This window comes from Panthera leo, chromosome E2, assembly GCF_018350215.1.
Source record: "Panthera leo isolate Ple1 chromosome E2, P.leo_Ple1_pat1.1, whole genome shotgun sequence".
NCBI classification, from domain to species: Eukaryota; Metazoa; Chordata; class Mammalia; order Carnivora; family Felidae; genus Panthera; species Panthera leo.
The window spans coordinates 823,795-838,462 of NC_056693.1; the positions used below are offsets into that span (position 1 = coordinate 823,795).

The following is a 14,668-nucleotide window of genomic DNA, read 5'->3' on the forward strand; positions in this document are numbered from 1 at the left end:
TGTTTTAATAGTTTTCACAGTCTAAGAGTTTTTAGTAAATGCTCATTGGCTTACCTAGATGTCATCTGAATGAGATGCAATTATTTTGAAATGTTGAATCTTTCCATTGTTTTCACAAATACTGACTTTGAAATCTGGCCTAATGCAAGACACTCAAATTACATGTTCATGTATTGCATTTTTCAAAAGTGCATATATTATATGAGGGTTTTTGTGCCTATGGACCTTGTCTGTTATATTCCAAAACTTGGGGCATCTGGTTGGCTCAGTCGGTAGAACATGCAATTCTTGATCTCATGAGTTCAAGCTCCACGTTGGATGTAGAGATTACTTAAATAAATCTTAGGGAAAAAAAGAATCCAAAACTTAACTCCAATTTGTCTCAGTGTAAACAAAGCTCCACTTGAAAAATTGGTTTATGAAACTCTCAGAATCACTTTTCTTTTCTATAAATGTGTTGTAGGTTCTAGTAATGATGGAGTTACACGATCTGAATCACACCCTGCACAGTGGAGAGCAGATTATGTATGAGGTTAAGAGAGGAGGGAGGGAGGCCAGAAGGAGGCTACTGCAATAGTCCTGGTGAGTGTTGGTGAACCAGAGTAGTGGCTGTAGAGGTGGGAGAAGTGGTTGGTTTCTGGGTCCATTTTATGATTTATTGTTTATTTATTTATTTCACACAATTGGAAAGGAAGAAGGAGAGAGAATGGGTCTATTTTTAAAGAAAGGCCAAGTAGACATTTTGATGATGTAGGTGAGGGAGAAAAGGGAGGAGTCAGAAAAGACCTTAGGGTTTTTGGTCCTAGCAGCTGAAACAATGGAAGCTCCATCAACTAGGATGAAGTTGGTGGAAGATTAATTTTTATTGGGACTATCAGGGGTTTTGTTTGGCTCTGTTAAGAGTCTATGATATTTCATAGAATGGTAAGTGAGGTCACCAAGTGGGCAGTTGGACACACAGGACTAAAAATATGGGGAGCAGTTCAAGAGGGAGACATCCAAAAGTGGTGAACCTGAGTGGAGCTTTGGATCACATGTAGGAGGGGGAAATTCATGTTATGGTGGTGATGCTCTTTTTTTTATGGTGTTGATGCTCTTAATAGGTTAGGAAGATGGTACCCAGGATTGGGCACCATGGTTGAATGTGGAGGGCACAAAGGTGAGGAGAGGATGATCTGGCAGGTGACCAAGGCTTCCCTGGGATGAGTAGATATGAGATGGATGTGAGGACAGAATAGTAATTGAGTCAAGATGACACTGAAGGCAAGGCTCCTGCTTATTCTTACTACTGTACCGAATCAGCATAATTTTGTGATGAGCTTTGGTGAGGTCTGGGATTTTTCAGTCTTGCTAGTGGATAAGATCTGGAGCAAAGGTTGTCATCTGTGAGAGATACTATGCCTGGCATGGGGGACCAGTAGTGCTGGGATTTTAATGAAAGTTTTGTAGAGAATGGTGGGTAATGGCTGCTGAGGGGATACCAGTGCAGCACAGAAGTGCAAGAAAGCCATGCGTGTCTCAAACTCACTTGTAGTTCTGGGTGGTTAATATTGAAGAAAGATTCAGAGGCAGGCTGTGAGGCCTTCAAAGCAGCATTTGGGACTTTTCCTGACTGTGGGATCCATCAGAGGTCTGGGGTTGTGCTGGATCATGTTTGAACTGGTCAAGCACTCTTTGGATGCCATGTGCCCGGTACCTGGGTGAGTCCAGGGAGATACCTGTGAAGGGGGGCAGGGAGGTGGTGGTGACTATGGTGTCTGGAGATGTGAGAGTATGGTCCACAGAATGATGTGCATTTAGGGGGGAAGTGTGATCTGATGGCTCCAGGGCCTTGCTATGGGGACTGAAGGTAGAGTTGTGAAGACAGGTTTGGTTGTATCTGGGAGTCATGATCTTGGGGGGCCCAGGGTTATTGCCTGGCAGGAGGGTTTGCACCCTGCAGGCCAGGCTCACTGCCTAGATGGGGTCTATCTCCCCACCTGCCTGTTGTTAGTGAGGTCTGAACAGTATTAATGTGACCAAGAGGAGAGCATAGTCATCAGTGGGACCAAGGACTGGTATCTAATCTGAGATGTGGATCTCTGGAGGAAGATGAGTTTGTATTGTGGGACCTCAGAGAGGCTACTCCTGAATTCAGCTGTCCCTATAATGACAGGCACTATGACATTTGGGGACATGCTTTTGTATTTGTGGGAGGAGTGGGGGTTCCTGGATGAGTTCCAGAGATTCCTGTACCACAATGTGAATCTGAAGAACTTTGCATTTATATGCTCATATCCTCACTGGGCAAGGCATTCATGCCCTCCCCAGTGCTCTGGTCTAAGCTTTGTATCCCCACTCTCCAACCCTGCTTTCCCCAGATGGTGCTCTGTCCTTCTCACATCAGGACCATGGACACTGTTTCTGTCCCCAGTTCCTGAGCAGGTGCTGTGGTTGATAGGGCTGGACTGTTTGCACTGATGTCTTCCCTCCTCATGCCCCAACATCTGCCTCATAGGGAAAGATTCAGGGTCAGTACTCTTATAGTGAGCCCAAGGATCTCACTTGCTTGCCCTCTCCCTGGCCAGTGACTGTGTTTAGGTCCATGGAACCTCTGTACTTTAGGTTTTACTCCCTTACTTTAACTGACATTTCCTTGTGCAGGCTCGTGCCACGAATTCCTTGCATTCTCATGGCCTCTACTTACCTAGACCATGAGCTGTTTTTCAAGCCTCCTGCTCAGTTCTCTTTGTAGTGTGGAGATCTCTTTTGTGGTCTGTTGTGTGCTGAATTTCCCTGGCCCGGTAGTGACCACTCACCTGACAGTTTTTTCCTTCAGTGCTTGTATCCTCCATGTCCCATGTAGTTGCTCAAGTAGGGCTTCAGAAGAGTCCTTTCTGCATCACAGGATGGACATGACCTTAGCCGTGACAGGGTGGGCTCAGAGGGGGCCTGCCCCTGGTGGATGGCAGCTGGGGAGTGTGTGATATCTGGGCTATGTTCAGATCACACCAGCAACCTGTCCTTTCCAACCAGGGTTTTGGTGCCATTGCCAGTGGCCACACCCCATTTCTATCTTTCTGTTGTTGGTACTGTGCTGACTTGTTGAAGTCCAGGGGAATCTCGAATATCTCTGTATTCCACATCTTACCCATCCCTCTCAACAATCTTTCTTAAGTGCTCTGCCACACTGACCTGCCTATGTTGTACCCCAAGGTGTACAGTATCCTGACATTGGTCTTGAACTCCCACTCATTTGTTGCAATTGGATTTTCCTGGGCTCTCACATGCCTCTGCATGGCCTTCAATGTCACCAGCAGACAAGTTCCTGCTGAAAGCCTTTGGTGGAAGAAGAAGATGTACATCTGCTTTGCTTCCCTGTGCCACACCCTGTCCCATGTCCTCCTGGTGAAGCCTCTACTATTCTGTGACCTTATGGTTTCAGTAATGCTCAGCAGCCACATCTGCAACCAGAACCCCACTCCCATTTCTCAAAAGCATCCCCTGAATTATTCCTGGTTGCAATTCAATTGAGTAATTCAACTGGATGTGATTCAGTGAGTCAGTGTAGACACATTACTCCAATAATGTCAACACATATTTCACTGTTACTTCTTTGCTTTAAGGTTATTGGTGCAGATCAGGGAACAAAGAGGTACCTTATGAACAGAGTGTTTCTGTAGGAGTAGCACAGATCAGGATTTTCAAGGCAGGTCCCTTCATCCAGAAGATCCACCCCTGTGATATGCGTATCCCTATCTTGAAACACATTTTACAGTTGTCTAAGCACCAGGGAAAGCATCATGGACAGAAACTGTTTACAAGAGAACAGCATGTACCAAACAATTTTATTTTAGTGCAAACCCTTAGTGTCACCAGGAGCAGCATTTTGGTGAAAAATTTCAGAAGAAACATGGAAAGGGCCTCATGTGTGAAGAGATGCAAGTTCCACGTGTTAAGGAAGCCCTTTACCCGTGGGGAGGTTAGGAAGGACTTCCTGGCCACCTTGGACTATTTTTACAAGTAGGGCACTTATACTAGGGAGAGAACAAACAAAACCATCAAGTGTGGGTTGATTGAAAAAGTCATTAAAACTGGGAAGAACGCAAGACAGCCTTCAGCTACACCGACACACTTGCTCAGAATCAGGGTGTCTACACTAAAGAAAATCCTTACAGTATAGTGAATATAGGACATCTGGCGATAGCCTCACCTTCAATTATCAATGGAGAGTTCACACTAGAGAAAGACCATAGTTTGGAAGAAATGTGAAATTTCCTTGTTCAGTATAACAAAAATGGATCAAAGCCTCTGTGAGTATCCATCTGTCTGCTTTGAATCTCCTACATCTGAACCTCCATAAAGGGAAGATGCCCCATAAAGGGAAGATGCCCCATAAATTTCATTTATGTGGGAAGCATATGTGGCTATGTTGCACTTTCTAACCAGCCCAGGGCTCTTTCCAGATTCATGTCACTGCCAGTTTCTGTGGCCAAAGCCACTTCATCTCAACTACCTGGCAGGTTCCCCTCCGGGAAGCTAGCATCTGTTCTGCCATGTATTGGGGAAAAGTAGTAGTAGCCTGAGCCCTTAGAAGGTCCATATCCCCTTCTCTCTGATTAGTTGGCATGGACCTCACCTAGTGTTGTCCCAGAGGAAAGCAAATGAATTCTACTGGCAGCTTGCCAAGAGCTACCTTTTTCAGGTACGTTTGTCTCACGTGATACTTGCAATTAATTTTTCCCACTCCCAAGTCTCCAACTTGGGGACTGCCTATCACATATTGCTTTGGTTTGTACCATAAGAAAGACCTTATTTTTAAAATACTCTCTAAATTTGGGGTTTCTAGCTACTATGCAGTGGTTTATAATAGATTTGGGCTTTGCAAGCATTACAATTTTTGTCGATTCCCGAACTCTGTGTGCCTCTAAGAGAACAGTATGGGAGGAAATGGCACCTCAGTGTTGGGCAAATTTGCATCGCAGCCCATAGCCTCTTGGTAAAGATTTGTTATTCTAATTCATGGCTTGGACACCTGGGTGATTAGTCTCCAGATATCCGCACATGGCCTTCTTAAAGAAGGACCGCCGAACCTCTACCCTTGAACAAGGGCCTTCCATTTCCCAGAGGCCCTCTCAGTAAATCTTGGCCTTTTCTCCTGGAGTCAGGTGGAGAACCCTTTTTCCTAGGCCTTGGGAATCTGTGGGAACTAAATTTCCCAGAACGCCCAGCGTTAAAGACGGCATCGCTGAGCCAATGAAGGCTTAGAAAAGAGGTGTTTCCGTTTGAGCACAAAGGGTTGGGGCGGGGCTTCCTGTGTCCAGTCTGTGGCCATCGTTTTGGCTGTCGGCAGGTGTCTTCGCCTTGTGAGACGTTCCGGAGGGCCGGGCCGCGGCGAGAAAGGAGGCTTTGTCCCGCCGTACGGAGGCGAGTCTGGGGGCGGAGACCTCGTCGCCAGCGAGACCGGCCTGGAGACTTCTGTGCCCCTGACCGTCGTGTTCACTCAGCTGTCATCACTTCACTCCGCCCACAGTCCGATGGCGGTGGCCGCGCCCAGAGACCCGGCTGAGGTAAACGCGCGGCCCCCGGGCCCCCCGCCTCCGCCCCTCCAGGCCAGAGCGCGGGGCACCTGCTCGGGTCTCTGCAGCCCGGGCCCCAGTGTCCGGCCCCGGGGAGGTGCTCGTGGGCGGGGGCCCAGTGTCTGAGCGCTGGCGTGACGGGGTGTGGGAGTGGGCTGCAAGGAAGGGGCCGGCTGGTGCAGGGCTGCAGGGGGACCTGAGGGGGAGGATTCGGGAGTGTGGGGTCCTCCTTCTGCCCTCGGGGAACATAAGTGCCGCGGAGTCACGGGGGGACTGGCGGGCTGGAGGGTTGTCCTTTCACGTGAGGACTCTAGACGCCAAGGACTCTAGACACTAGACGCCAAGTTTTGGCCAAAGGAGGGGCACGATCTCCGTAAGGGGTGAGGGGTGAGGGGTGGTGAAGACCTTGTGGCCCTGGGAGGTTGAGTCTTTGTTCAAGGTCACACCTGGTAAAAGGCAAAACTGAGTACTCAGGCACAAAAAATAGAAGCCAGCCTGAGGTCAGCTGGCTGAGGTCCTAAGTCCATGTCAGGGGTTATATGTGGATGTTCCCTTTAATGGCGACCGTTTTAAGCAGGTGTGGAAGGTTAACCCAGGACTGGGTACCAAGATGTGCAAGTGCCTAGAGGTAAAACTAAAGTCAGGAATGTTCAAAACCACAGGTCTCCGTTTCTTTCAAGTAGGAATAAATAGCAAGTGGATAGGTGTCATGACAAGAGTGACTGCCTGAGCTTCTGGGTGTGTGTTCTAGAAGTAACGAGGGGTTTCGATCACAGGAAGGAGGTGATGTTACCAAGGTCTTAGAAGACGTCATCTGGCTTCAGAGTGGAAAACAGACTATGAGCTTGAGGGAGCAAGAAGGACAATCATTGTGGTGGCTACTGCTATAGTCCAGGTGAGGGGTAATGGACCAGGGTTGTTGCTTAGGAGATGGTTGTATTCTGGCTGTGTGTTAAAAAAATTTTTTTATTAATGTTTTATTTTTGAAAGAGAGAGAGAGGCAGAGCACGAGCAGGAGAGGGGCAGAGAGAGAGGGAGACACAGAATCTGAAGCAGGTTCCAGACTCTGAGCTGTCAGCACAGAGCCCAATACAGGGCTTGAATTCATGAACCATGAGATCATGGTTGGTGAGCCAAAGTTGGTCACTTAACGGACTGAGCCACCCAAGTGCCCTGTGTGTCCTTATTTATTTTTTATTTTGTATTTATTTATTAAAAAAATATTTTTTTTGTATTTATTTTTGAGAGACAGAGAGAGACAGAGCCTAGGCGGGGGAGGGGCGGAGAGAGAGACACACACACAGAATCTGAAGTAGGCTCCAGGCTCTGAGCTGTCAGCACAGAGCCTGACATAGGGCTCGAACCCACAAGCCGCGAGATCATGACCTGAGCTGAAGTCAGACACTTAACCGACTGGACCACCCAGGTGCCCCTGTGTGTTTTTAAAAGGGGCAACTAGACTTTCTGATGTGGACAGCGAGAAAATGAAAGAGCTAATCAGTGATGACCTCAACGATTTTGGTCTTAGCAGCTGTAGGAATGGAAGCTGCATCAATGTGTTACCGAACTCCAGTCCTTGGACCCAGTGAGAGTAGAAATGAACCTGGACCCACGATTTAAAAATACAGACAAAACTTTATTGGAGCAACAGCTGTAACTGAATGGAAACACAGTCACAACAAAGGTGTTAGACTGGCTCTCCGAAAAATAGGGAATTTTAAAGGACCCAGGGCGGAAAAGGAGTGACGTGTAAGCATGTAGGGGTGGGGAAATACAAGGAATTGGGCACGCAGGTGCAGTTGACAGAACATGCTTCTTCATACATTGGGTGTTTTGTTTGCAGTTAAGCCTCCACCTCTGGGCGTGATTTTCAACATTGTAGTGAGTTAAAGGTAACTCTTGGTCACTCCATGATCCATCTGTGCTGGCGTGAGTTAGGGGTTAAGCTCCAACTGGTCTGGGCCGCAAGAGCTCTTCCTCCAGGCAGTCGTGATAGCTTGAGGGGTAGTTTTGGTTTCCATCATGGGATGCTCTGCCTCTTGGGTCTTTGGCCTGAGTTAGGAGATGAGCTGGAAAGAAGAGCCTAAGAAAAATGTGGGACAAAGGTCGGTGGATACAAGCAGGTGAGAAGTAAAGGTCAGGTCTTGGGATCTAGCTGGTGGCACATTCAGATGAGCAAGTTGGTATTCACCGAGGATATCAGGAGCTTTGTTTTGACCATGTGAAGAGTCTGAGGTGTTTCAAAAATCAGTGACTGGAGGCATCAAAGGAACAGCTTACAGGTCGGGAAATCTGGGGAGGGATTCAGGTTAGAAACATCCAAAATGTGGAAACTACAGTGGGGACGAAGAGGACTGAGCGGTGGGTCGTATTTAGGCAAACTTGAGGTTGTGGTGGCAAAACTATTTGGGGGCCAGGTGTAGAGGGTGAGGGCCAGGACTGGGTCTCTTGCTTGGATACCTGGGTGATGGTTTCGGGCTGCACAGATGCAGGTAAGTAGACATGAGGTTTGGTGTATCAGACAGAATAGTCTGTAGATGGCCAGAGCTTCCAAGGGAAGAGTGGATTTGCAGTGGATGCAGAGACGAGAGGTAGGGGACAAAAGATGACGCCCAGGCCAGAACTGGTATTTATCAGCCACTTTTTAGACTTAGCAAGATTTTGTGAGGACTTTGGTGGGGCCTGATGTGTTTCATTCAGCCTGGTCAGGGAAAATAGGGTCACCTGTGAGAATCACTAGGCCTGGGGTGGGCAATCAATGGAGTTGGTCTTGAAGGTTAGGGGGACAGAGAAAATTTTTATTTGCTGAGGTGATAGCAAGTGCATCAAGGAAATAGGATGGGCCTATGGATATGTGAGATCTGCCCATGGTTCTGTGTGTCTAAGTCAGGCAAGGATCAGAGCCACAGGATGATCAGAGCCATAAAATGATTTGGAATAACACTGCTGTTGGGACCGTATGAGGTTAGTGGTCTTACAGGATCCTGTTTGAATTTGCCACTTGAATTGTGGGTGCTGTGTGCCAAATTGTGGCATAAGGCCTAAACCCTGTATGATATGCTTCCTTGACGTGGGGAGGTACCTAGTGCTTTCAGATGGCCTGAGTGCAAATTCTCCTTCCCACATTGCTTCATGGGATAATATCTCCTAGACTAACAACCCTTTTCATAAAGGGAACAGGGCACGGTTCCTGCTCATCTCTTTGTAGCAGGTTTCAGTCCCCTCCCGGCCCACAGACTTATTCACACAAGCCAGTCACAGCCTATGGGATTCAGAGGGCTCCCAACCTTTTCATCCTACAAGGATAGCATCTCACAGCCCCTATTTTCTCACTTTTTTCCAGAATGCAGCCCCCATGTGGGCCTTTATGGTGAGTACTATCCTGTTCTCAGAGGGGTGAATTTGTGATAAACCGCTGTCAGTCACATCTGTCCAGTCTTAGGTGTTATGTGTTCAGCCATCACCATAATCTGAGGGTGGGGTGAGGAGGAAGCAGTTTAAATATAGGTAACTTCTGGGCAGGTCAGGGAGCTGTCTTTGGAGTGGGACAGTGAGGCGGTGGCAGCCGCAGTAATTTGACTGTGGGTTACGGGCACTAAGGGATGTGCAGCCTAAAGAAAGATGTGGGTTTGGAGAGGGAACATGTCAGATGATCCCAGGGCCCTGCATTGCTAATTACATGACAATGACCATACCAGGGGAATTGCTTGTCAGGAGGTTGTGGATCCCTGTGTGCCAGGCCCACAACTCAGATATATATTTTTCTGCCTGTCTTTTATTGCTGGTGGTTGAACCCAGTGGCCAATGGGACCATGAGGAGACAATAACACCAGTGGTACCAGGGCCTGATTTCTCCTCTAAGTTGGGAAGCTTGGGAGATGGATGGTCATAGGGAGATGTGCGGGGGAAAGTATTGTGGCTTCTCAGAAGTAGAATGTAGTTTTCTCTGTCATCATGCAGGGCAGTGTGACCTTTGAAGATGTAGCTTATAGTTGTCTACACTATAAGCAAGATGAAGCAGACTTACTATCACTGTTACTGAATTTTGAATAAAAATATCCTGGAAGACTAAATGACATGAAATGTGAGCTTACAAATATATAAAGTTGATTAGATAAATAATGAGATGTTCTAGAGGGAACTTAAAGCCTAGAGACTATACTTGGAACATTTGTTTTTCTTGCCCAGCAAGTAAAGCAGGACTGAGACACCCACATGTCACTGTCAGAAAGCATGAAGGGTTGAATGTTGGGGAGGCTGAGGAGACCAGTGTAGAGGTGTTCATCAGACTATGTTGTAGGTTCATAATCAGGGTTATTCAAAAAGATGAAGTAGAAGACAGTAAAAGGCGACTGACATATTCATTAGGATGAGACATGGCTCTTGTCTCACTGAGATGAGAATAGAGTTTGGGGTTTGGTTTCACAGGAAGGTCTGGGGGAAAAGCCGTGGCTGTGAACATGGTGGGCTTGTTGCTTGTACCCGATCAGGACAAGGACATGGAGCCACTTGGTAGATGAGGCCAGAGCACACAATGTCAGTGGATGGCAACATGCATACATGCAGTGAGGTGATATTTCTAGAATTTCCAATGAATACTACTATATATTTTTTTAGTAGTTTTTATTTATTTTGGGGCCATTTACTTTCATAGCAGTAAAGTTACTTAATGCAGATGCAGGCTGCAGGAGAAGAAACCAGTGACACTTTGGAGACATCGTTCTAAGCTCCATCCACTGCAAAGTATTATGGCAAAGCTTAAGGTTCTGAAAGCCACTCAGAAAGCAGGCAATGCTGAGAAAAACCTGCCCCTTGTGTGAAAATAAAGACAAGGTAATATCCAACATCATTCCAGAAAACATTTCCTTCCAAAAGCTGTCATTGGCAGAGAAATCTCATTAGAGGGAAGCTTTATTGAGTTTAAAGATAAGTTGGTTGAAATTCAAGTCTGTCAATAACACCTGTGCTGTGAGAAAAGTAAAATTATAAAGATAATATAAGGATCCCACATTCAGTATGGTTGAGGAAGATAATATCCAAATTTTAGTAGAAACCATTTTATCAATTTAGAGGACTTGGGCGGTTTGATTTTCCTTGAATCAGAGAAATATGTAAACTTTAAAATAAAATTGGATTGGGGCATCTGGAAGTTGGTGGAGCATGTGACTCTTGATCTCAGCGTTGTGAGTTTGATAAATAAATAAGGCTTATTATCTTTACACTCAGAAGTCATTTTTCACGTAACCGACTTTTCCAACTCAATATAACATAAACATTAACATCAGGTCTTTCACACATACAAATTTAATTTTTGGAGGGTTTTTTAATACTACCAAAGATTGAAACTAATTTGATGTCTGTCGATGGAAGATTGAATAAATCATGACAGATACCAAGATGGAGCATTAGCTTTGGAGGAAGTTCTCCCAACTGCTACAGCTCTGGAACATACTGTTAGGTGAAAAAGAAGAGGAAGAAGGTGTCATAATATTTTGTGCAGGTAGCTGTATTTTTCTAAGAATGGAAGAAAAATTTTGTTTGTTTGTTTCTCTTGAGTGTCATTAGGAGCTGATTGGCTCCTAAGTAAGAACTTACTGAATATATTGATACTGACTTGATGAAAATAGAGATAAGGAGATAGTATGTTTTTTGGAATGTCATATAGAGAAAAGTAGCAATGGCAATGGCCCCATATGAATAATTCTACCCAAGTACCAAATCTAATTTTGATCCCACCCATTGATTTTAAGTGACTGTTTAAAGGAACAATGGGGCATCGAAGATTATATTAAAATACATTATGAGTAAGCAGTAAGCCAAATTAATATATGTGAAATTCTATAAGATATATGAACGCTTTCATAAAATGTAATATGTTAAGATAAAAGGGATAGGATATCTGTAGAATATAATAAAATCTAGAGAACGTATAAATATGATAGAATGGTCAGAAAAATATTTGAGTGCTGATTCCAACAAACAACTCTAAATATTTAATCAACACATCACAATTGAATACTGACTTGGTAATTGATGATTTTAAGCAACTATTATTTAATTTACATGTAATAAAAATACTTTATGTTAAATGAAATATTCTTTTATAAAAAACATTCTTTTATAAATATTCACATAAGTGTTTAGAGGCACAATTATATGGCTTCTTAAATTATCCTTAACATGAATTGGCTTTGGAGGGAAGTTGGGTGGGTTTATAAGTGAAATGAGTTTGGCAGTGGGTAGGTTCCGTGAAACTGTTATGGGTTCACATGGTTCATTTTATTAACCTTTCTCTTTTGTAGATGTCTGAAATTTTTTTTTTAACGTTTTATTTATTTTTGAGACAGAGAGAGACAGAGCATGAACGGGGGAGGGGCAGAGAGAGAGGGAGACACAGAATCGGAAGCAGGCTCCGGGCTCTGAGCCATCAGCCCAGAGCCCGACGCGGGGCTCGAACTCACGGACCGCGAGATCGTGACCTGAGCTGAAGTCGGCCGCTTAACCGACTGAGCCACCCAGGCGCCCCGATGTCTGAAAATTTAAAGTTATTGTTAAAATGTCATTATTTCAATAATTAAATACAGATAAAAATATTTTTCCTCTATTTGCTAAAATCATTATTTTCTAGGGCACCATTCATCCTTATATTGCATTATTTAGCCTTCAATTTTGAGAGTATTACATTGAAGTCTCTTTCTGTTACTCTGTTTCTCATCATTTTTCCTAAGCAAGAATCAATAATTTATATGCTTTCTACGTTGGGAGGAGAGGTCAGTGAAAGGAGTAAGGTCAGCCATGTGGGTAGAGCTTGCATACTGGAGAAGAGAAGACCCCACTAAGTTAGCTGTTATTTTGTATTTATGATCAGTTTTTTACTTGTTAAGCAGGTCATCAAATCCAGATTATTATTTTTTAAAAAAATTTTTTTAACGTTTTATTTATTTTTGAGACAGAGAGAGACAGAGCATGAACAGGGGAGGGGCAGAGAGAGAGGGAGACACAGAATCTGAAGCAGGCTCCAGGCTCTGAGCCATCAGCCCAGAGCCCAACACGGGGCTCGAACTCCCGGACTGTGAGATCGTGACCTGAGCTGAAGTCGGACGCTTAACCGACTGAGCCACCCAGGCGCCCCAGATTATTATTTTTTAAATTAGACTGTATGATTTTAGGGCAGTTTTAAGTTCACAGCAAAATTAGTGGAAGCTACAGAGGTATCCCGTATACGCCTTCCCACACAAAAGCACACACTTCCTGCTATCAACATCCTGCGTCAGAGTGATATGTTTGTTCACAATCTATGAATCTGCGCTGACACTCAAAGTCCACAGTTAACATTAGGGTTCACACTTAGTGTTGTGCATTCTGTGGATTTTTACTGTCTCCATAGTTCGACCTTTTCCAGAATGTCATATACTTGCAATCCTACAGTATGTACCCTTTTCAGATTGGTTTCTTCCACTTAGTAATATGCCTTTTCATGACTTGATAACTTCTTTTTTTAAATAATTTAAAAAATATATTTATTTTGAGAGAGAGTGCAAGAGAGCACATGTGCATGAGCAAGGGAGGGGCAGAGAGAGATGGAGGTTCGAGAATCCCAAGTAGACTCCGCACTGTCAGCGCAGAGCCCAATGTGGGGCCCAATCTCACGAACCATGAGATCATGACCTGGGCCGAAGTCAAAAATCTGATGTTATCCAATTGAGCCATCCAGGTGCCCCTTGATAACTTCTTTTTAGTGCTGAATAATATCCCATTGTCTGTATAGGACATAATTTATCCATTCACCTATTGAAGGACACCTTGGTTGCTTCCTAGTTTGGGCAGTTATGGATAAAACAGCTAAAAATGTCTATCTTCAGGTTTTTATGTGGACATACATTTTCAACTGCTTTGGGTAAATACCAAGGGGCACAATGCCAGATTGTATGATAAGAGTGTGATTAGTTCTGTAAGAAACCACCAAACCATCTTCCAAAGTGGCTGTACCAGTTTGCATCCCTACCAGTAATGAATGAGAGTTTCTATTGCTCTGTATTCTTGTGAGCATTTGTTGTCATCAGTGTTCTGGATTTTGGCCATTTCTATTAGATATTTAGTTATATCTCATTGTTTTATTTTGCAATTTCTAATAATAAAATGATGTTGAGCATCTTTTCATATGCTCGCTTGCCATCCATCTGTCTTCTTTGGTGAAGTATCTGTTCACGTTTATGTTAAAAAAAAACAGTTTTATTAGCTACATTAAGTTAATGACACCTAAACCATCCAAATTGGAGATTCTCCCAGAGAATTCAAATTAGGATTCATCACAGCATCACTTACTTCAAATCCATAATAATATTTTACTTGTTTACATTAATAGTCCATAAGTTATTAAATAACAGTAAATTATTAATTGGAATTAGACTTCAGGGACCATCAGATGTTTGGTAAACTACAGGTTAGTTACCGCGAATATATGCTAACAAATAAGTATTTCTGGAGGGATGCACAACAATTGATGACAGAACTTAACTCTTGCGTTATAGGAGATAGGGTGTCAAATAGGAGAAAGAGGAAATACTAGGTATTGTATGTGTATGCACATAAATCTCAAAATTTTCTAAACAAAAAGGTTGTATACATATTGAAAAAATAGTAAGGAAAACAGTAATAAACTAGAACAAAGTGTGTGTGCGCGCACGTGCGCGTGAAATTAATCAATAAATACAAATAATAGAAAATTATAGAGGAATTGTAATAAAGAAAAAGTATGAAATGAATTTAAATAATAATCAGATGTAACATGTAAGTGGGAGTCAGAACCACAAGATTTGGGTACATAAAGAGATCACAAAAGATCTTTGAGTCCTGGACCAGTTGTGGTTACCTGTCTCACTCCTACTAAGAACTATAGTCATTTGTGAAAAAAATCAAGCCTGTGTCCTGTCTTTTATCACATAGTTTCTGTAGAAGGACACTTAGGGACTAAATTGGCACATCTTATTTTTAGGAGAAGTAACAGGAGACTCCCCACCTCACAGCTCTGTGGCTTAAATTCTAGAGGTCAGATCAGACCAAGTTGTCACTGCTCAGAGGATGAGTGGGGCAGTAGAAATCCTTGCAGA

At 44.0% G+C, this 14,668-nt stretch overlaps 1 protein-coding gene across 1 annotated transcript in view; it reads left to right on the forward strand.

The window, feature by feature from the left end:
- Positions 1–5,318: 5,318 nt before the first annotated feature.
- The window catches only part of LOC122207586 (zinc finger protein 256-like), a 28,282-nt gene continuing 18,932 nt past the window's right edge, over positions 5,319–14,668 (forward strand). The window contains 1 exon segment of the mRNA XM_042917617.1: positions 5,319–5,549. Within this exon segment, the coding sequence (XP_042773551.1) occupies positions 5,517–5,549 (33 nt within the window). The 5' untranslated portion in view covers positions 5,319–5,516.